Here is a 22,839-nt window from a genome sequence, read left to right as displayed (position 1 = left end):
GCTATTTATTCATGGTAGAAAAATGTTTTTCAACCACAAATTTTTTTAACTTTTCTCCTCATATCATAGGGTAGCTCTTATAGCTCTGAATGGAGCAAATTGTGCTATATTTTGTGTGTAAATGATAAAAAAAGTAGCCTGATGGATATTATTCATTTCATTTATATAAAGTGAGAGTGACTTTTATTATGTAGGATTTACATGTCCCCGTGAATCATGACTAGTTTCCTCACTGAGTCATATATCTGTATTTCCTTTGGATGTTATGTTTGTTCAGGCAACCATTTATTTACTCCCACCTGATGTATTTTCTTTTAGTTTATCTCCTCTGTGTCTTATTTGTTTTCTTACTGCAGAGATAGTACATAGAGGGGCATTTATATTTATATAAGTAAACTCCATTTTCAGGAACTAGTATCAGTATGATTAATTTATTTCTTTTTTAGCTACCTGAAAAAATCCTGAAATCGGAAAGTTTATTTCACTTTAATTTGGAATTTAGTTTGTTTCATATTTACAAATTATACACTGGAAAGTCTCATATAAATGTTTGCATTATTGTTACAAATTTGATTGCAAAGTTATGATACATGATAATAGTTCTAAATCTAATATGGAATCATGGATTTATCCTTGGCTTTAATTACTTTGCTTATAAAAATTCTGAATTTCTTCCATTTCTAAAATTTTTCACAATTTTTTGTTTTAATTTCATTGTGTGGTAGTCTCAAAAAATATATTAAATTTGAATCTTATATCATTGCTCTTAAGTTTCTAAATGCATTTAATTTTCTTTTAAAAACAATGAGCTGGGCAAATTACATGTTCATTACTTAGCACTCTCTAGCCATTTTATATTTTTAAACATTAATCCTTCTGATTAAAGTAATCCCATTTTGAAATGATATATTGTTTAGAATCTGACTGAAATTCTTTAGAAAGAACTATGTGCTCAGCGTGGTCCTCAGGTGCACTGAGGCACTTAAAAGCTAGTTTTCACTGACACATAGGCATTTTTATCATCAAGATGAGGTAGTGGTCATATTTTAATTAAAATGTTAGAACAAATACTGATGGAATTATTGAAAATGAGTCACAGGATAAAGTGAGCACTGGGCCATGGCAGGTCAAAGAGGCAAAGTCACCTGGAGAAAAGAACTCATTTCATTTTCCTGCCTAAATGAGAATAAGGAACTTTATGAGCAATATCAACTTTTAGACTTCGAGGGAGTCATGCTGAGCGAAATAAGTCAGGCAGAGAAGGACAGATACCATGTTTGCATTCATAGGTGTAACAGGAGAGACCTGGCAGGGGACCATGGGGAGAGGAAGGGGAAAGAGAGTGAGGGAGAGTGAGGGACACAGATCAAGGGAGACTACTGATACTGAAAACGAACCATGGACTGAAGGGGGAGGGGGAGGGAAGGAGGGAAGGGGTGATGGTCATAGTGGGGGGCACTTGTGGGGAGAAGCACTGGGTGTTATATGGAAACCAATTTGACAGTAAACTATTTAAAAAAAAAACATTCTCCTCTGTAGCAAAAGCACCTATTTTCACAGATTAATGGCCTTTATTATTATATTTTAATTACTTGATAGTGATCGGAAACGTTATACTTTAGAGCATTGCAATTTTGTTTTAAAATGTGTGCCAGGGGTGCCTGGGTGGCTCAGTCAGTTAAAATGTGTGCCAAAGGAATAATATTACTTGATCTTGTTTTCTTTTTTTTTTTTTTAATTTGAGTTCTACATAAAGTTTAGTGCTGGGCTTCATAAGTCTTTCTGAAAGTCAGCCTAGTTACCTGCACAGAAGTTTATTTATTGTAAAAAATAATGTTCTCTTCTCAAATATAATACTTCTTTGTTGGTGTATCTGAGAAATCCCAGTGCGGGGGACCAGCCCACGCACCAGAGTCTAAGGGTCCCTGAGTAGGGGGTTGGTGTCAGTGAAATATCTATAAGAAAGAACACAGATAACATAACATGAATGGTGGAAGAGACCACACTTTACTGTGAAACTTGGTGTCTTATATACCATAGATGATTACATCTTTCTTTTAATGATTACATTGTTTGTAACTTCTTAGGAATCACATGTTTCAGAATGATTATTGTTTTCACAGAAGAGAGAACAGAAAGTTAAAGACAGAAATGAAGTACAATACAGAAGATCAAAAAACATAATTTATCACTAAAAATACATCAGCAGGAGTCTTATTTTGCGTATATAGTATAATATTAACTGAAGCTTATGACAAGGCTATTTTTCTTTAAAAGTTCAAACAATAGTCTGTGAGTAAGGTGCCTCTAACTAGGGGAGAAGTATCAATCAGAAAATCTGCCCATTTACTGAAACCACAATTACCAAGTGTCATGAACAATAGGAGAACTAACCCCAGTCTCTGATCCACTTAAGTCAAGCAGTCAAGCGCACACATTTTCAAGCAGGGGAAGCAGGGTCCCAAAGGCCACACAGCACTGCACCCCAGTCTCCCAGGACCTTTGTTCTTTTGTCCTGATCCTCAAATGGGGGGGAGGGCCAACCGTTATCCAAGGTATCGCCTTCCTAGACAAGGTTAGGGACTTTGCGATTACATACGCTCCCCCCGGAGGCTTTGCCGTCACAGTGGAATCACCTCTGCAGGCTTTTTGGCTGAAGGGGCCCCAACATCCCAGTAGGGTTGTGAATGGTTGGTATTCCTTCTGTTCCTTCTCTTTTTACATTTAAGATATCACCTGGAGCTCTTGACATATGTTTTGTCTTAAGAAACAATTCTACCAATACTTCCAAAATTCCTACCTCCCAGGCTCCTTTAAGAACATCAAAGGTCTCTAAACCCTTTCCTACTTCCAAGTCCAAAGAAATTTGAGATGGTTTATGCTTAATGAACCTGATTGTACATGCAAGAAAAAAACAGGTGATTGTTCACCATTCATACTAGTCTGGATTAATTCTTCCAGACTTCAGAATATCTTTCAAAGCACTGACTGAGCGGTAGTATAACTATCTTAAGTGATATCTTTTGTTACTTAGGAAACTGAGACTTTATGAATTGAAGCAAGAATTGCATTAGTACTATATCTTGAAATGTGTACAATGTACTATCATTACTGCACCATGCTCTTTGTTTTTCATTTGTGCATGGCATGTGAAATTATCTTATCCTATCTCACTCATTTCCTACCTCAAAAACGTAAAAAAATTCCCCTCACAGCGTTATTTTGAGGTCCATGGCTGGTAAAGATGTTAGGTAATTGTTGGGCTCAGAAGGCAAATATCTTGTCTTAATTCCTGTTTGTGTTTGTTGTGTCCAGACTAGGTCACAGCTGTGACACTCTCCTACTCTTTTGGCCTCATGCCACTTTGCTATTTACTAAAATAGTCTCTTCCTAAATATGCATGTATCTATAGGTCATTTATTGCCTTTATTTGGTATGCCATTGTTGATTTTTTTTCTGCCTATCTTATTCTGTACTTACCCGTTTAATTTGCCCAAGATCTTATACTAAATTACCTATTACATGTTTAATCATTTACACTATCTAATTGATGAAATGATATACTACAGAAAACCAGTTCTACTCCTGGTTAGGTGATATATTCCCAGGCAAACCTCAGCAGCTTTACTATTTATTTTCGACAGCTGTGTACTTCAAAACTGCATGTTATTTTTCCAGCTATCTCTCTGCCTTCCAGCTGACCTCAAAGAAAGATGAAGCAATTATATGTCTCTTTGAGGGTTTTAAGGTTAAAGCCTGATAACTCCATTCTATCTAGAGCATTTATATTCAGCCTATGTCAACTTTTCATCATCCTCATGGCTCCTTCTCAATGCTTCAATCTCAGTGAAATTTCTTTCCTATAATCTATTGGATTATTTATTTTTCCCAACTTCTGTTGGTTGAAAGCCCTCCTTTGAGCTGGAACTTTCACAGAATACAAGATAAATTCTCTTCATGTATGCTTAGAATTGGACTGGGCAATATTAAAGGAATTCCAGACCTTAGCCCACTTTTCCGCAATGCTCATGGAGTCTGGTGTCACAGATCACAGGAGGTATGTTTATCTTCCTTTAAGATTTAGTGAACTAAACTTAACCAATAAATTTACTAAGAGCCATTTGGTTTTAGCTGTGAAATATGAGTTTGTTATGTTCCTTTATTTTGTCAATAAATAGGTTTCACTATCCATCATGTGTTTACATGAAGTTAGTGATACCTTAGACTCATAGATCTTACTATTAGGAAGGGGCATTCATTGTAAGAGATCACTTCTTCCATTCAGAGTTTATTTTTCCTATCACACTAATAATGGATTATTCAAAATGAACTAGAAAGAAAACATAATTGGTATTCAAGTAGTAGATATAGTTTAAATTAAATATAACAAAATCCTGTTTATCCTCAATTGGGGAATTGGGAATTCTTTTTAATTGAATATTGTGGTTAGCTGTGAATTTCTCTAAATTGATTTCCAGTTTAACAGTAAGAGCTAATTAACTAGTTATACCTTTAATATTTTCTTTATGATTCACAAGATGCCCCATGGTCTTGGGTAATCTTCATATACATCTCAGGTTAAACCTCTTATTTTTATTTTTTTAAGTTGTTACTAATTTATTATTTTTTCTAATTTTTAAATTGTTTATTTTTTAATATAATTTATTGTCAAATTGGTTTCCATACAATACCCAGTGTTCATCCCAACAAGTGTCCCCTCAATGCCCATCACCCACTTTCCCCTCTCCTCCACCACCCATCAACTGTCAGTTTGTTCTTAGTATTTAAGAGTCACTTATGGTTTGCCTCCCTCTCTCTCTAACTTTTTTTCCCCTTCCCCTTCCCCGTCTTCTTTTGTTAAGTTTCTCAAGATCCACATATGAGTGAAAACATATGGTATACGTATTTCTCTGACTAAACCTTTTAATGAGCACATCATTTTTTAAATTTTTTTACATTTATTTATTTTTGAGCGACACAGTGTGAGTGCGGGAGGGGCAGGGAGAGAAGGAGACACAGAATCCGAAGCAGGATCCAGGCTCTGCGCAAGCGTTCAGCACAGAGCCCAATGTGGAGTTTGAACCCACTAACAGTGAGATTGTGACCTGAGCCGAAGTCGGACACTTAACTGACTGAGCCACCCAGGCGCCCCCATCATATTTTGATTATACCTGAAAACAGGATTAAAATCAATTTAGAAATTGTTCATTGAGTATCTTTTATGTGCTAGGCTCTGTATTGGGGAATATGAAAAATCAGGAGCCTAAGGACTAAGTTTAATTTATTTTTGTATCTCTAGCTGCTAGCCAATGCCTAGCATACATAATAGATGCTTGCTGTTAAATGAGAGAATGTTTGCTAAAAACAACTTGAAGTCTCACATCTTTATTTTTGTTCCAATTTTAGTATATATGCTGCTTAAGCAAGCACTCACAACCTTATTTTTGTTGTTTGTCAGTTGCCATTTCTTTTATAATCTAGTAGGACAAAGTGTCATTAAATTAGGTTATCAGTGTTTTAATACCATTAATAATTATTAATTATATTATTATAATTATATTATTATGTTAAGATATAATTATGAATTTATTGAGATATAATTCACATACTATACAGTTCACACACCTAAAATGTAAAATTCAATGTTTTTTAATATATTCATCATTAAATGGTTTGAACATCACCACAATTTCAGAATATTTCCATCACCTATAATAGAAACCTCACATACATTAGCAGTCATCCCGCACTTACTTGAATTCCCCCAGGTCTAAGCAACCACTAGTTTACTTCCTGTCTCTATAGACTTGTCTCTTCTGGATATCTCATAAACCTGTATATATCATTGACTTACTATATATAATTTTCAAGTTGGTTTGCTTATGTGAAACATAAAAAAATGTGTTATCTTCTTCATCAACATAATTTAAGGATGAATGTGATCAGAAGCACTATGATACTGCTGAGGAGAAATAATAGAAATTGAAGAGAATACAATTTGTATTATATCTATGTAACATACTAGTAATCAAAATAATTTTTAAAATTGTATTTATCTGAGGTTGAAAAGCCATCATTCCTTGAAGTATACACATGTATTAGAGTGTGTGGATACAGATTTACTATTTTTTTTACATGTAAAGCTCTGATTTACTACACTATATAGTCATGACTTTGTTAGTAATTGTACTAAATGACAGGATGTCATTTAGATGTGACTAAAATTTATGTCTACATTTAGAAAATGAAGAAAATGAAAAACCAAGACTTCTGTGGGCTCTTTACTTCAATATGAGAGATTCTTCAGATGTCAGCAGGAACTCTTATAATGATTTACCATCCAATGTTTATGTCTGCTCTGGCCCAGACTGTGGTTTAGGAAATGATAATGCAGTCAAACTGGTAAGGCTGTTCGTGTTTCTCAGTTTTGTATTAAAGAGTTGGTGTAGTAGGAAAAGTGAGTTGTTTTTTCCTTTGGGATGTGGGGAAGAAGACTAGAAAAGCATCTCTGTCATTTAATACCATCTCTGTAATTTGCCCATTAACTTTTTCCTATGAATGACAAAGCTTCTTTAAATAAAGTATCCAATATTTTTACATTCTTATCTATAATAGTGAATTTCAAGAGAGCATTTAGGAGTTCCATTGTGGGAATAAGGACGGAAGATGTTAGAAATACAGATTCTGGAAAATGAATTTATAATGCCTGTTTTCCAAAGAAACTTTGTTTCTAATTTAAACTGTTGGCCTCTATTTGTAGCAACATGGATGGAACTGAAGGGTGTCATGCTAAGTGAAATAAGTCAGACAGAAAAGGACAGATACCATATGTTTTCACTCATAAGTGGAACAGGAGAAACATAACAGAACCATGGGGGAGGGGACGGGTGAAATATAGTTGGGAAGAGGGAGGGAGGCAAACCATGAGACACTCTTGAATACTGAGAACAAACTGAGGGCTGATAGGGGAGGTGGAGAGGAGAAGGGGAGTGATGGGCATGGAGGAGGGCACTTGTCAGGATGGGCACTGAGTGTTACATGAAAACCAACTTGACAAATATAAAAGAAAAAAATTTTTAAATAATAAAAATGTTTAAAAGATAAAAAATAAACTATTGGCCTCTTATTATTTTGAAATACAAGAACCATTTCTCTTTGTTAACTTTTGAGTCATTTCAAAAGGAGTAAACCTAAGTTAGTAAGTAATTACATACAAAATATCATTTTTAAATGGTCTTAACATATATTTTTATTTAGGAAAAGAACATCTAACTTAGTTTTTTACAGTTAACATGATTCCTTTAATGTTTTGACACAAGCTGGTGTCCCAAAAGCTACCGTCATAGCTGCTGAGGAATATGCTAAATCAAGGTGGAATTTTGTGACAGCACTTCTGGGCAAGGCTATGAACTGGTAGAACACAGGCTGAGAAGAGCCGCCAAAAGAGAACTATGATTCTATTCCGATGAAGATCCATGTGCATATATAAATATATTTCTCTGTACTTGACAGGAAAGAAGAGTACAATATATTTTTTGAGGCACAAGTCTAAACTTTTCATAGATATAATTGGCATAACTATTGAATCAATAAATTGATAATTTAACATTGTTTTAAAACCAAAGATGCAAGTTTCAATCCTACTGGTGACAGGGATCTCATAGGAGAAAATGACCTCATCATTGACCCTTTAATTTTTAGTCACAGTGGCAAGGCCATGACCCCATGCATCTATAGTTTTTGCCACATTCTGTTTCTCATCTTGAGTCTAATGGTGACCCTGAATAATCCTATTCAGCCAGTGATATCAAAATTGGGAAGTCCTCCATCATTCGTTCTATTAGTTTAATAGGAACCCAAGATGGTTCTAGTTCATTTTAAAGGACATCAATAATAATATATACAAATAATGTATTCAGAAAAACTGTTCTAATTTCAGTATTTCATCCTATGTTTAACCCTAATTGATTACTTTTGTTTTCCAAAGTGTCTATAAAAGCTCTTAGAACATTGCGTAGGCTTTCCCTATGTAGCAACTATAAGCACCTACAGATTTCCCTTTTTACAAATAAAGTGCATTATTTTACCAGTTAGCAAGTTTGCATCTGCTTTTCTTATTTGTAAATGGATAGATGTTGAAGAGCATAGACCTGTCTCTCTTGTATTCATATGGAGCTATTTATGATTTGAAAACATACTAAAAATATTAAATAATCTTTGTTTAATACAAGTTAAAGTGTGCAAGAACACACCAAGACATTCTCTATTAGCACCACAATGATGCTAGCGTAAGTGATAATTGTGATTTTTTTTCTGTGACTTGCTGTTTCTTATGCTTTCTTACTTCATTTTCCCCCCAAAATGGCATATGATATCTTTTCTTAATACAAGTAGTATCTCATCTACCACACACACTGATGAACAGACTGGCCTATATTACTCTACCCCCAAGATCATTTATAGCTCACTCCTTCAGGAGGCCCCATCCCCTAGGAGGTGCCACTACCAGGAGAACAAGAATAATTATATAGTACTGTATTCTTTGTATTATATTTCAGGTGTAAAATCGTTTAAATTGGCTGATGTGGGAACCCTAACCACCATTTAGTATGTTTTCTTTATGGCAAAATAGCAATTTGTTTATGACTTTTGGTACAGAATTTGTAAGTTGAAGACTAGTTTTATAGATCATATGACCTATGAATTTGCTCACATATTGCATTATCCTTCACTTTCTCATGCCATTGAGGGAGAGGGCAATTTTAGGTGTCACATTTTCTAAAGCCACCAGTCATTGAGTATTTTCTGGGTGCCAGACAATATCCTAAGCGTCACATATATATTATTTTGTTTGATCCTCACAACCATTTGAGTATCTGTTTGACATGCCCATTTTACAGATGAGGAAACTAAGACCCAACAGGTGCTAAATAACTTGTCCAAAGATCACATAGCTGGTAAATTTGTGGGCCCAAACTTAAATTCAAGCCTGTTGGACCCCAGTGCTTGTACATTCATCAAGTGTGCTGTGCTACTTTCATCTTGTTAATGTGGATGGTACATTCTAATTACATTAAACTGCTAGATTAAATTTTTTAAATATTTTGTGTAGATGTGTGTTAAATAAACATAGGGATGTCTTCAATAACTCAGTGTGTCCTCTCTATACTTCCCAATATAAAGAAAACAGGTCCCCATACAATTGTGTCTTCTTAATGTTTTTAGCCACCTGAAACTACCCTTTAAGCTAACTTTTGACTTAAAACGGACAAGAGGATTTAAAAGCTAACAATTCACTACTCTGAACTAGCCTCTTTATGATAACTCTCACAATGGAGGCTTAGTTAGCAAATAAAATGCAGCAGACCAAGAAGCATTAGATACACCTTCCAGAACATGGCAGTTGACCCTAAGAGGTTCCAGCAATTAGAGGAAAGACGGTAAGAGCTGGAGGATGGCTGTAGGAAATTGGCATCAGTGAGGGCCAGTGGCAAATGGGCTTGATGGTGAGAGTTCCACAAGTAGGTAGAACACAAATAATGGTGATGCAGTAGCCTGTGGTTGGTTGGCAATCCTAGGAGACAGAATGTGATCAGGATATATGGAAACAGAGGGTGGCATCCAGCCACAGGGACTGAGGTTCAGGGGGAAAATGTATCCTATAGGGAGGTAATAAAAGGGAGACAAGGTGCAACACACACAGGAACTGGAGTAGAAGTAAAGTAGTAGTATTAATAACTATTATTATTTATATTCAACACTTGTACAATATACAGTTTTTAAAGTTCTTCAATGCTTTAAAAACATGTATATTTGGATTCCTACTCCACACCAGGAACTAAGGATCCAGAATTGAATGAAACCCAGTCCTTGTCATCCTTGGAGGAATCACTGTCTAGTAAGGAGAAGAACATTTAAACAAACGACACTGAAGTGCAGTATGTGCAATAATAGAATAATATCAAAGTTCAAAAACAGAGGAGCCATGAGCTCTATTTAGGAGTCAAAGAACTTTACAGAGATGTAAAAGATGAGTAGCAAATCCCCCATACAAATGGAAGATAATTGAAACATTCCAACATCTGCACCAATCCAGGATATAAACATGGTGTGTTTAGGAGAATACCCATAAATAGGTATTAGTGAAGCAAAAGGTCTGAAAGTGAAGATGGGATGAAATAAATGATAAGTCCAGTGAAGTAGGCCTGTAGAGTTTTGTATTCCATAATAAGGATCTTGGGTTTTTATCCTGTTTTAAGCCAGAAAATGGCATAAACAATTTTATTTCCATAGACCCTTCTGAAGCCAGTATGGAGATGGACTACCTGAGGGAACCCTAGAGGCAAGGTGACCAGTCCAGTTCTGAGATGTTGCTATTGTCTAAGAGAAAGATGATGTATGCCTGGGCAATGTCTAGAGGGAAGGAAAAAGTGGAGTCAAGAAGTAGGACAGAAGACTGTTCAAAGATTTGGCCATTGATTGCATGCAGAGAGTGAAAGGAAACGAGGGGGAGAGAGAACTTCTATAGTAAGACAAGGTTGAGATAAAAGACAAAAAGACCATTAGAGGAACTAAATTGTGAGATGGAGGCTCTGACTGACCTCACTCCTCCTGCTTCTAGGAGCTAAGTGTCTCCAGCAAACATTATGGTAAGTTCCTGGGTAGGGAGTTAATAAGGCATCTCAAATATTTCGTTTCAAAATAGTTATAGTAAAATAGCATACCCAAAAATATACTCTTGAACTATACTCAAGAAGGAAAGAAACTATTTTTCTATCTCTTCTTTCAACTTGATATCAGAGCTCAAAAGTTTCTATTTACTGTCCTTCCACCCACTCACAAGGAATGTCAGTTTTAATCACCTGATGCATGGGTCTACCAACTATAGATAGTCAAATGGTAAATAGTTTAGATTTCACCACCCCTGTTGTAACTTTTGCATCTACTCAGCCCTGCCATTACAGTGCAAAAACAGCCATAGAAAATAGAAAATGATTGGGAGTGGCTATGTTCCAATAAAACTTTATTTATAAAAACAGGCTGGATTTGGCCTGTGAACCATAATTGTCAACTTCTAACCTAATGGATGACTTTGTGTGCATGTCAGGAAGAAGGATTGAAGCAGTATGGAAAGACACTGTAGCCTTTTAAATAAGCATATATCTTTAAAAAAAAACATTTAATAGCTTTTGTTTACTAATAGGATAGAGTGCAAGCTTCCTAGTATAGCAGGCACCCTGATCTAACAATGAGCTGTATTCATCTAAACAAAAGTAGAGATATGTTTAGAATAGAATAGGAATGTTTCTTGCTACATTTACTTTCACATGTGTGTATGTATGTATTTGTCATTAATTAAGATCACATTCACGTTCTTATTCTCTTACCCTGCCAGACTAAGCTCAGCTTAAATTTTCACATTTTAACTTATTATTAATAACAGTGATAACAACTACCATATATAGAGGCTTAGTTAGTCTCTGCCATTTTATAGACAAGGAAACCAAGGTTCAGAAGTTAATAAAGCATTCCCCCAAATTGCATTGCTGCTAAATGGCAGAGCCCCAGCATTTGCACATGGCCATCTATTCAGAGTTCATGATATTGAACACTATGTTATACTCCTTAAAGTCCATGGGGAGGTCAATTATTCCAGAAAAGAAAATTGTTGAGCAAATAATGAAGAATTTTCTTGCTTTTAATGAAGAATTTTCTTATTATATGCTAAATTTGTATAGCTATCACAAACAGGCTCTATTGGGAAATTACATAGAGTATTAAGGAAATTGTATTCATAGTGACACATAGAATGAATTTTCTTTAAATTCTCAGCTATTTAACACTTGATAATCTGGTCAAGTACTGATAATACATGAAAAGTGGGCCAGAATGCATGCACAGAATTGGAGAAAGGTCATGAAATTCTGAGTGTGGATTTTTAAAAGATCATGTATACTTGATAAAATTTTGTAACTTAAAAAGAAATTTTCAAGGGTCATAACTTCATTTTTTAAAATAATTTCAGAAAGGCATATACATTTTAAACTGATAACCAAAAACTATTGTGTCCTTTTTTCCCTGGCCAGGCTGAAACACTTTTCCAGCAAGTCTGCCCTAACGAAGACTTCTGTCCACCCCCACCAAATCCTGAAGACGTTATCATTGATGGGGATAGTTTACAATCAGAGGTGTCGGAATCTAGTTTCATACCAGAAGCGAACTCAGAGACTCCCAAGGAAAGCACAAGCCTGGGAAATCCAGAGGGGTCCTCTCAGTGATGGATATACACCAAACTATACACCCACTCTGAAAATTCCTCCTGGCCTCAGAGTCTTCATGGAAGAAAGGTTTGAAAAGGGTTAGAAAACAGCAGCAGGTTGACATACATAATTGCCAAGAGAACAGGGCATAGAAATCCAAAAGGAGATTTTCCTTGAAGAGGATATTGAAAGAACACAAACACTTGTAAAGCACATTGGCTTGCCTGCTTTAAAATAACACACCTGAGGAATTAGCAGATGAATATAAGTGGATGGATTCCCAGGAATATAGCTATGGATATGAAAGTGGGCCTATGCATTATTAAAGATTTTGTGGTATTAGGAAAGCTTTTGCTTACCACTTTGGATCTTTGAAATCCACATCTTCAGAAGCATCCGGTCATGTATTTCCTTTGATTATTTTAATTCTATTTTCTTTATAGATATAAGCATGATGGCAACAATGATAAAAGCACATGTAAATGTAATTGAGGGAATCTAAAATATCTTGATCTAGCCAGGAGGCTATGTTTGCAGTAGAGGTTTCTTTGGTTTTCTATCTTGAGAATTATTGAAAATGCCAATATTAAGGTACACATTCTTACAAGCGAATCATGAGTCCATTACTCAACATTTTTAAATGTTAGTAGTGCTATTTGTATGTGAATCATTTACCCACTAGGAAAGTATATGGGACTGAAGGAATGGAAGGAAAGATTTGGATATGCTCATCAGTATGTGGAAATTCTGTCAAGTAACTAGAGCCTAACTGGATATGGACCCAGTTTAGTCCTAGCTATATTACTGATGAGATTAGACAAATTGTTTATTTTGTCTAAAAGTAGGGCTCACTTTCTCCATATGTAAGGTGGAAATAGTAACACACTGCCTGCCTTAGGAGAATGATTCTGAAGATAAATACAGTGCAATCCTTTAGATGGTTTTTCTGGGGGTAGGAAGGGGTTGTTTTCCCCTTGACTTGAAGGTAAATATCAAAAATCTCATGCAGCAAATTGTTTGCTGTCAACTCCCCCAATACAGTAGATCACAGTGCTTTTATTGCATTAAGCTTTTAAAATAAAACTATTTCCCAAGTTAGTATTTTATAGTCTTATAGACCATAAAACATAGTAATGGAATTGTGGTTTTGAATCTTAATAAGGAAAGCACTATATAAATTCTTCATATTCCTTTTCTGGTAGGTAAGCCTAAAGTCACTAAAAACTCTCTATACAGTATGACAATTGGTAAACCCTAATATACAATTAACATTAAATTGTTAGGGTTATACATAGCCAGGAAACCTAGTTACAGTGACCATGACAATGTAAAAATTTTTCTAGAAGCCAAGCATGATGATTTGCTTTTTTGAGCAATAGTTTGGATTTAATTTGTTTCAATAATTAAATACATAAAATGTTTATTGTGCAATCTGGCCTACATTGCCAATCAGAGAGCCGTAGCTATAGTAGAAAGCACATAGTTCTTACTTCAGTTGCAGGGGGGCTATGAGCTCTCCAGATTTTAGAGAAGATCTTAAAGGAAGCTATCTCTGTCAGGTCACTGATTTCTAGGAAATGAAAAGAACCAAGGAATGTAGCCCTGGCCTCACCTTCCCTATCCCCTGTAGCTATAACTGAATCCAGGTGAAAAAAAAAAAAAACATTCCCAGCCTCTCAGGGTGCTCCTAACTGTTCTACCCATTGTACAGCTCATCTCCTATCTCTTTGGACCCTTCTGTGTCTCTCTTCCCCTTTTATATTTTACAAATCAGATATAGTGGAATCACATTATAATCTAATTTGTTAATAGATTCAGATCTTAAATCATGTTTCCCAAAACCCAGCTTATGCCATGGTCTAAATGCACAATACATACCTAGAATCACCAGGTATTGGCCCTGCCCCTCAATACCAACAATATGAAAGATCCCGTTATATATGGAAGTATTGAGTTTGAATACAGTTGCACCAATTAAAATACTGTGCTTTGTTACAGTCTAAGGGTTAAGGTTTCTTGAATGCAGCATACACATTTATGTAAACAACCATTCAGAGTAGGCTCAGAATAATAACTAGAAAATTATGATAGCTTTACTGCAGCTATATATATGCAGACAAGGAAGGTGATATTTTGTGGTCTTATGTCCCAACCCATATTGTACCCTATTTTATCCATTAAGCATCCTCATAATCTCTCTTCCAAGTTCTGTATTAAATACTATTGAAATATTTAAAAGTTCCTAAATATGATTAGTAGTGATTAAAATATTATACAACTGTTTAAAACATTTTGATAAAGAACCTTAAATATTTCCTGTTGCCTCAGAATATAATAGAAATCATTCTAAGAGCTTTCTTTTCAGCTATCTTAAATACTGTTATTCTTTTATACTGTTAAATAAAAAAAGAAAAACCGTTTTGGTTTTGTTGTAAAACCATAAGCCTGAAGTTATATGAATAAAGTGAATATGTTATATGCAATACAGAAGTTTCAGTAGCTAATTTAAAATGTTGAACATTATTGTCAAAGAATTCTGATTCATATGTTTAAAATGTTTAGTTCTGCATGCTCTTTTATCAAAAACAATAATACCACACAGCTTAGTAATCTATATGAAAATTAATTACCCTGTGTCTTTGTCTAGTTGGTATGCCTACCCAGAAGAATAGGAAGGTAGGTAGGTTGGTAAGTAGGTAGGTAGGTAGGTAGGTAGGTAGATAGATACTATAAATTTAGGTATTTTTCTATAGGAAAACTGAATTAAATTTTCCCATTTCCAGTAATATTTAGTTGCCCATAGTAAAATGGCCACATTAATAGTTAACTTCTAAGAATGGTAGTTTCTGAGATTGGCAGCCCTTTAACTGAAATAATGACCATGATAATGATTAACTTCTGTCATAGCTATTTTTCCCAAGAAGGTAGACTTTGCCTAAAGTCCTAAAGATCTCACAATTTTTTGTTGAAATTTGATTGCTAAATCATATTTATCCTTTAAAGCAATAATTAAATAATTTTCTCACAAATAAGTTAATTACTGTTATTGATATTGAATGAATTAGCTCTATCCTTGGTTAATATTCTTATGTGCACTTCAAAACCATAAATATGATTATTCATGATTTTGAAACAATAATAATTTTTAGAGGAAATAGGAGTATGTTTTGATGACTTTTAGGCATGGTTTAGTATTTTTCAATGTTAAATTTTTGCATATATGCCAAGAAATTAAAGATTGTCTTAGAAGTATTTGTTGGTATCAGTCTATTATTTAAACAATTGTCCAGTTGTATACTTGGTTTTGTTTCTAAGCATTTGTCAGCTGTGTCAGGTTTGTGAGAAAGGTAATCAAATGAAATATGGGTTGATTTACTTAGCAAATTGTTCTAGATGCCAGCATCAGATCTCATTCTGTTTGAAATCAGTGCTGTGAGGCATGGGCTATGGTTTTATAGTACATTGATTGCCTACAAACTGTTTTCACATCTCACTTAGTGTATAAGAATATGAAATATTTTTCATATTTGCTTGGTGAATGAGAACCTGAAATGTTTTTCTCTTTGGTGGTTGAGTCCCTAACAACTTACTTGAAATAGATAAGACTGCTGATGTTCTTTTTATGCAGAAATCATTCACTGAACTATTATTTGTTCTTGAATCAAATAATTAAAGCAGAGTGACATGTTCTGTCAATTCCAGGTAATTTCCTAAAATGTGTCAGATATAATACATTCAAAAGATAACAGGACTCTTTCAAAGCTGATGATTTATCTGTGAGATGATTCATAAATCAAATTTAAGAAAAATAAGGTCAATTTAATTTTTAAACAAGTAGCTGTATTATCCTTCAAGCACCTTGGAGCTCATACAATATTCACACTTTTTTTTTTTTAAACAAATGATTAGATATTTGAATTCTCTTTAATGGTGGATTTTTTAAAAGCATTCGTTAAGTGGTTTAACACTTAGCATCCCACATCACATTTTGAAGGAAAGTTTTCTTTCCATTAATATAGTTTAGCTGTGGGACTGCAATGCCATGCCCTTCCCATACAAGTTGCCACGTCTACTCCTCCTGGTGATGATGACTCTTAGTGCCGTTTGACAGGTAATCATTAAAATTTGAATTCTAGTAGACTGGAGCATCTTTTTACCTATCACTGCAGAGTGATTTATTCTGGTAACTCCTATTTATATTAATGGGACTTGCATGTATAAATCCTCTTTTTCTCAATGAGACAGTTTATGCCTAAAAGAAATATTCTTTAGACATGGACACTTGCTGATCTAGAAGCGATAGTGAGTTATTCAGGATTTTCATGTGTGGATAAAGAGAGAGAGAGACTATCAGTTTAGCAGAGGATTTGATTGTAGAGATTAAAAGATAAAATACTAGCTCTAAATTTTCTATTCTCATTTTTAATAGTATCTAATATATTAGTATTAGTATCTATTAAATAATACTATTTTTCATCTTGCTTTGCTTTCATTGTTATGGCACCAACCTTTTCTATTCTAGAAAATAAGAAGAAGCAATTATTATGCCTTTCCTGTAAAAATTGTATTTTCAGGGTATGTGAATAGTTGTTGAAGGAGAATAGTTATGGAAGTATCACCATTTATAATTACATGAGGAATGATAGAATTAGAAAAAAAATCACCATTTTGTAAACCCAATTAGTAATGGACCCAGGCAATGTTTATTATTATTAAAACCTTTAGTGATAATAGTTTGATGCAGACATCACCTGAACCTAGTGATCAATCTTAAAAACACTACAAGTAGAAAACAAGATGTTTGTGTGGTATTGTGTGGTAATACTAAGTGCACAGCACTAACTGGGAGGCATTCTTGCCAAAATTAAAATTAAAATCTCAGTAAAATCAAGCCTCTATATTTAACTACCAATTTATAGACATTGGGGGGATAGAAGGGCATATTTAATGACACCATGAAGATACAATGTATAAAATTCTACCGGACAAATAATCTGATTCTATCAACAATTAACTGACACAAATAAAATGAAGGGAGCACTGTTACAAAATAAAACAGACTTTAGAGATGTATCAACCAAGTGCAACATGCTGACCTTGTTCTGACCTTGCATGAATAAATAAACGTTTGAGAAAGAATGACATATGGCCATTTGTAGGAAAGTGGATGGACCTTGAGGGTGTCATGCTAAGTGAAATAAGCCAGGCAGAGAAGGACAGAAACCATATGTTTGCACTCATAGGTCTAACAGGAAAACAGGAGAAACCTAATGGGGGACCAGGGGGAGGGGAAGAGGGAAACAGAGTTGGGGAGAGAGAGGGATGCAAAACTTGAGAGACTATTGAATGCTGAAAATGAACTGAGGGTTGAAGGGAAAGGGGGAGGGGGGAAAGTGGTGGTGATGGAGGAGGGCACTTGTGGAGAAGAGCATTGGGTGTTGTATGGAAATCAATTTGACAATAAAAAATTAAACAAACCAATTTGAGACAGTCGTAGGGATTGAATATTGTCTGGATGTTAGTTGATATCAAAGATAACTTTAACTATTGGGTGTCATAATGGTAATTTTTTTAAAAAAGCATCTGTAGAGATTTTTAAAAAATAGGTGAAGGGAATATATATAATAAACAGTCAACAGTGATTAAATCTAGGTTAAGCTTATGGGTGTTTCTATTTCCTATTTTTGTCTTTAAAACTTTTCATAGCAATTTTTTTCTTTTATACTTTATTGTCAACTTGGTTTCCATAAAAAACCCAGTGCTCATCCCCACAAGTGCCCTCCTCCATGCCCATCACCATCTTTCTCCTCACCCCCTCCCCCATGAGCCCTCAGTTTGTTCTCAGTATTCAAGAGTCTCTTATGGATTGCCTGCCTCCCTCTCCCCAACTATTTTTCACCCTTCCCCTCCCCCATGGTCCTCTTTTAAGATTCTCCTGTTCCACTTATGAATGAAAACATAAGGTATCTGTCCTCTGCCTGACTTATTTCACTTAGTATGGCACCCTCGAGGTCCATCCACATTGCTACCAATGACAAGATTTCATTCTTTCTCGTTTCTATGCAGTATTCCATTGCATATATAAACCACATCTTCCTGATCCATTTATCAGCTGATGGACCTTTAGGCTCTTTCCATGATTTGGCTGTTGTTGAAAGTACTGCTGTGAATGTTGGGATACATGTGCCCCTATGCATCAGCACTCAGGTATCCCTTGGGTAAATCCCTAGCAGTGCTATTGCTGGATTATAGGGGGGGGTTCTACTGTTAATTATTTCAGGAACCTCCACACTGTTTTCCAGAGCAGCTACAGCAGTTTACATTCCCACCAACAGTGTAGGAGGGTGCCCATTTCTCCACAGCTTCACCAGCATCTATAATCTCCTGATTTGTTTATTGTAGCCTGTCTGACTGGTGTGAGGTTGTATCTCAGAGTGGTTTTGATTTGTATTTCCCTGATGATGAGTGATGCTGAGCATGATTTCATATGTCTGTTGGCCATCTGGATGTCCTCTTTGGAGAAGTGTCTGTTCATGTCTTCATCACGTTTCTTCACTGGATTATTTGTTTTACAGGTGTGGAGATTGTTCAGTTGCTTATAGATTTTGGATACTAGCCCTTTATCAGATATGTCATTTGCAACTATCTTTTCCCATTCTGTCGGTTGCCTATTAGTTTTATTGATTGTTTCCTTTGCCAAGCAGAAGCTTTGGATCTTGATGAGGTCCCAATAGTTCATTTTTGCTCTTGATTCCCTTGCCTTTGGGGAGTCGAGTAGGAAATTGCTGCAGTTAAGGTGAAGGAGGCTGTTCCAAGCTTTCTCCTCCATGGTTTTAATGGTGTCCTTCCTCACATTCAGGTCCTTCATCCATTTTGAGTTTATTTTTCAGTGTGGTGTAAGAAAGTGGCCTGGTTTCATTCTTCTGCAGGTTGCTGTCCAATTCTCCCAGCACCATCTGTTAAATAGGCTGTCATTTTTCCATTGGAGACTCTTTCCTGCTTTGTCAAAGATTAATTGGCCATACATTTGTGGGTCCAATTCTGGAATCTCTATTCTATTCCATTGGTCTATGTGTCTGTTTTTGTGCCAGTACCATCCATACTGTCATGATGATGACAGCTTTGTAGTAGAGGCTAAAGTCTGGCATTGTGATGCCTCCTGTTTTGGTTTTCTTCCTCAATATTACTTTGGCTCTTCGGGGTCTTTTGTGGTCCCATACAAATTTTAGGATTGTTTATTCTAGCTTTGAGAAGAATGCTGGTGCAATTTTGATTGGGATTGTGTTGAATGTGTAGATGTCCTTGGGTAGTAATGACATTTTTACAATGTTTATTCTTCTGATCCATGAGCTTGGGATGTTTTTCCATTTCTTTGTGACTTCTTCAATTTTCTTCATAAGTTTTCTATAGTTTTCATCAGACAGATCTTTTACATATTTGGTTAGGCTTATTCCTAGGTATTTTATGGTTTTTTTGTGCAGTTGTGAATGGGATCAGTTTCTTCATTTCTCTTTCTTTAGCTTTATTATTGTATAAAAATACAACCCATTTCCGTACGTTGCTTTTGTACCCTGCAACTTTGCTGAATTCATGGGTCAGTTCTAGTAGGCTCCTGGTGTAGTCTTTTGAGTTTTCCATGAAGAATATCATGTCATCTTTGAAAAGTGAAAGTTTGACTTCATATTTGCCAATTCTGATGCCTTTTATTTCCTTTTGTTGTCTGATTTCTGATGCTAGGACTACCAGCACTATGTTAAACAACAGTGCTGACAGTGGACCTCTGTATCTTGTTCCTGATCTCAGGGGGAAAGCTCTCAGTGTTTCCCCATTGTGGATGATATTAGCTGTGGGCTCGTCATAAATGGCTTTTATGATGTTTAACTAAGTTCCTTCTATCCTGACTCTCTCAAGTGTTTTTATTAAGAAAGGATGCTGTATTTTCTCAGAAGGTTTGTCTGCATCTATCAATAGGATCATATGGTTTTTATATTTTCTTTTGTTAATGAGATGTATCACATTGATGGATTTGTAAATATTGAACCAGCCCTGTAACGTAAGAATGAATCCCACTTGATCATAGTGGATATTTTTTTTTATGTGCTGTTAAATTCGATTTGCAAGTATCTTGTTCAGGATTTTTGCATGTGTATTCATTAAGGATATTGGTCTGTAGTTCTCTTTTTTTGCTGGGTCTCAGTCCACTTTGCATATCAAAGTGATGCTGGCTTCATAGAATGAGTCCAGAGGTTTTCCTTCTATTTCTAATTTTTGAAATAGATTGAGAAGAATGAGTATTAACTCTGCTTTAAATGTCTGGTAAAATTCCCCAGGGAAGCCATCTGGCCCAGAGCTCTTTCTTATTCACTGGGTCCTTTTTGATAACTGATTCAATTTCTTCAATAGTTATGGGTCTGTTCAGATTTTCTATCTCTTCCTGTTTGCATTTTGGTAATGCATGTGTGTTTAGGAATTTGTCCATTTCTTCAAGGTTGTCCAGTTTGTTGGCATATAATTTTTTATAGTATTCCCTGATGATTGCTTGTATTTCTGAGAGATTAGTTGTAATAGATTCATTTTCATTCATGTTTTTGTGTATTTGAGTCCCCTCTCTCTCTCTCTTGTTTTGTTTTTTGATTTTTGTTTTTTTGTTTTTCTGAGAAGACTGGCTAAAGGTTTATCAACTTTGTTTATTTTTTCAAAAAACCAACTCTTGGTTTCATTGGTCTGTTCAACTGTTTGGTTTTTTTGGTTTTTTTGTTTTTGATTCTATATAGTTTATTTGTGCCCTGATCTTTATTATGTCTCTTCTGCTGAATTAGGGGTGCTCTTGCTGCTCTGCTTCTAGTTCTTTTAAGAGCACTGTTAGAATTTGTATTTGTGCTTTTTCTACTTTGTTGAAATAGGCCTGGGTTGCAATGTACCTCCCTCTTAGGACTGACTTTGCTGTATCTCAAAGAGTTTGGATTGTTGTATTTTCAATTTCATTTGTTTCCGTATATTTTTAAATTTCTTCTCTAATTGCCTGATTGGCCCATTCGTTCTTTAGTAGGGTGTTCTTTAACCTCCATGTTTTTGGAGGTTTTCCATACTTTTTCCTATGATTGATTTCAAGTTTCATAGCATTGTGATCTGAAAGTGTGCGTGCTATGATCTCAATTCTTCTTCTTCTTTTTTTTTATGGAGAGCTCTTTTATGACCCAATATATGGTCTGTCTTGGAGAATGTACCATGTGTACTCCAGAAGAAAGTGAATTCCATAGCCTCAGGATGTAGAGTTTTAAATATATCTGTCACATCCATCTGGTTCAATGTGTCATTAAGGTCCAGTGCTTCTTTAATTATTTTTTGTCTAGTTGATATCCGTTGCTGTAAGTGGTGTATTAAAATCCCCTTCAATTAGCACATTCTTATCAATCAGATTGTTTCTGTATGTGATTAATTGTTTTATGTATTTGGGTACTCCCTAATTTGGTGGGTAGTTGTTTATAACTGTTAGCTCTTCCTGATGGATAGTCCCTTTAATTATTACATAATGCCCTTCTTCATCTCTTGTTACTACCTTTACTTTATTTTTTTATTTAATAGTTTATTGTCAAATTGGTTTCCATATAACACCCAGTGCTTCAAAGTCCCGTTTTTCCAATGTAAGTATGGCTGCTCTGGCTTTCTTTTGACTTCCAATCACATGATAGATATTTCTCAGTCCCCTTACTTTCCATCTGAAGTCTCTTGTAGACAGCAAATAGATGGATTTTGGTTTTTTATCCATTCTGCTGCCTTGTGTCGTTTGATTGGAGCATTTAGTCCATTTTACATTCAGTGATTTTGCTGAAAAGTATGGGTTTAGATTCATTGTGTTCTCTGTAGGATTCATGCTTATAGTGGTATCTCTGGTACCTTGTGTTCCTTGCAACATTTTCCTCATAGAGCCTTCCCTCATTTCTCTCTGGTCTGCACAAGTTTCAGTAGATAGATCTGTAACTACTCTGATAGGTTTCCTTTTGTATATAAGGGCCCTTTTATCCCTAGCTACTTTCAGAATTCTCTCTTTATCCTCATATTATGCCAGTTTCACTATGATATGTCATGTAGAAGGTTGATTTATGTTATGTCTGAAAGGAGTTCTCTGTGCCTCTTGGATTTCAATGTCTGTTTCCTTCCCCAGATTGGAGAAGTTCTCAGCTGTATTTTGTTTAAGTACCCATTCAGCACCTTTCACTTTCTCTTCTTCTTCAGGAATTCCTAGGATACGGATAGTGTTCCTTTTGATTGCATCACTCAGTTCTCAAATTCTCCTTTCATGCTCTCGGATCAATTTCTCTCTTTCTTGGATTCCTCTTTTTTTATAACTGTGTCTTCTAATTCGCCTATTTTCCTCTCTGCCTCTTCAATCCATTCAGTGGCTGCCTCCATTTTATTATGCACCTCATTATTGCATTTTTTAATTCATTGCAACTATCTTAAGGTCCATAATCTTTATAGCAGTAGCTTCTCTGATGTCTTTCATGCCTTTTGCAAGCCCAGTGATTAATTTTATGGCAGTTGTTCTAAATTCCTCCTCAGTTGTGTTGCTTATATC

General features: G+C 35.3%; 1 protein-coding gene across 2 annotated transcripts in view; it reads left to right on the top strand.

Annotated features, from left to right (window-relative positions):
* Positions 1-15,512, top strand: part of CHM (CHM Rab escort protein) — a 236,416-nt gene extending 220,904 nt beyond the window's left edge. For both annotated transcript variants that reach the window (XM_029930787.1, XM_029930786.1), the window contains 2 exons: positions 6,242-6,402; positions 12,087-15,512. In XM_029930787.1, the coding sequence (XP_029786647.1) occupies positions 6,242-6,402; positions 12,087-12,278 (353 nt within the window). In that variant the 3' untranslated portion in view covers positions 12,279-15,512. The remainder of the gene's footprint in view (positions 1-6,241; positions 6,403-12,086) is intronic.
* Positions 15,513-22,839: the final 7,327 nt, after the last annotated feature.

The sequence above is a fragment of the Suricata suricatta genome, chromosome X (genome assembly GCF_006229205.1).
Source record: "Suricata suricatta isolate VVHF042 chromosome X, meerkat_22Aug2017_6uvM2_HiC, whole genome shotgun sequence".
Lineage (NCBI taxonomy): Eukaryota > Metazoa > Chordata > Mammalia > Carnivora > Herpestidae > Suricata > Suricata suricatta.
The sequence above is the reverse complement of the archived record's forward strand: the minus strand, read 5'-3'. Positions and strand labels throughout refer to the sequence as shown.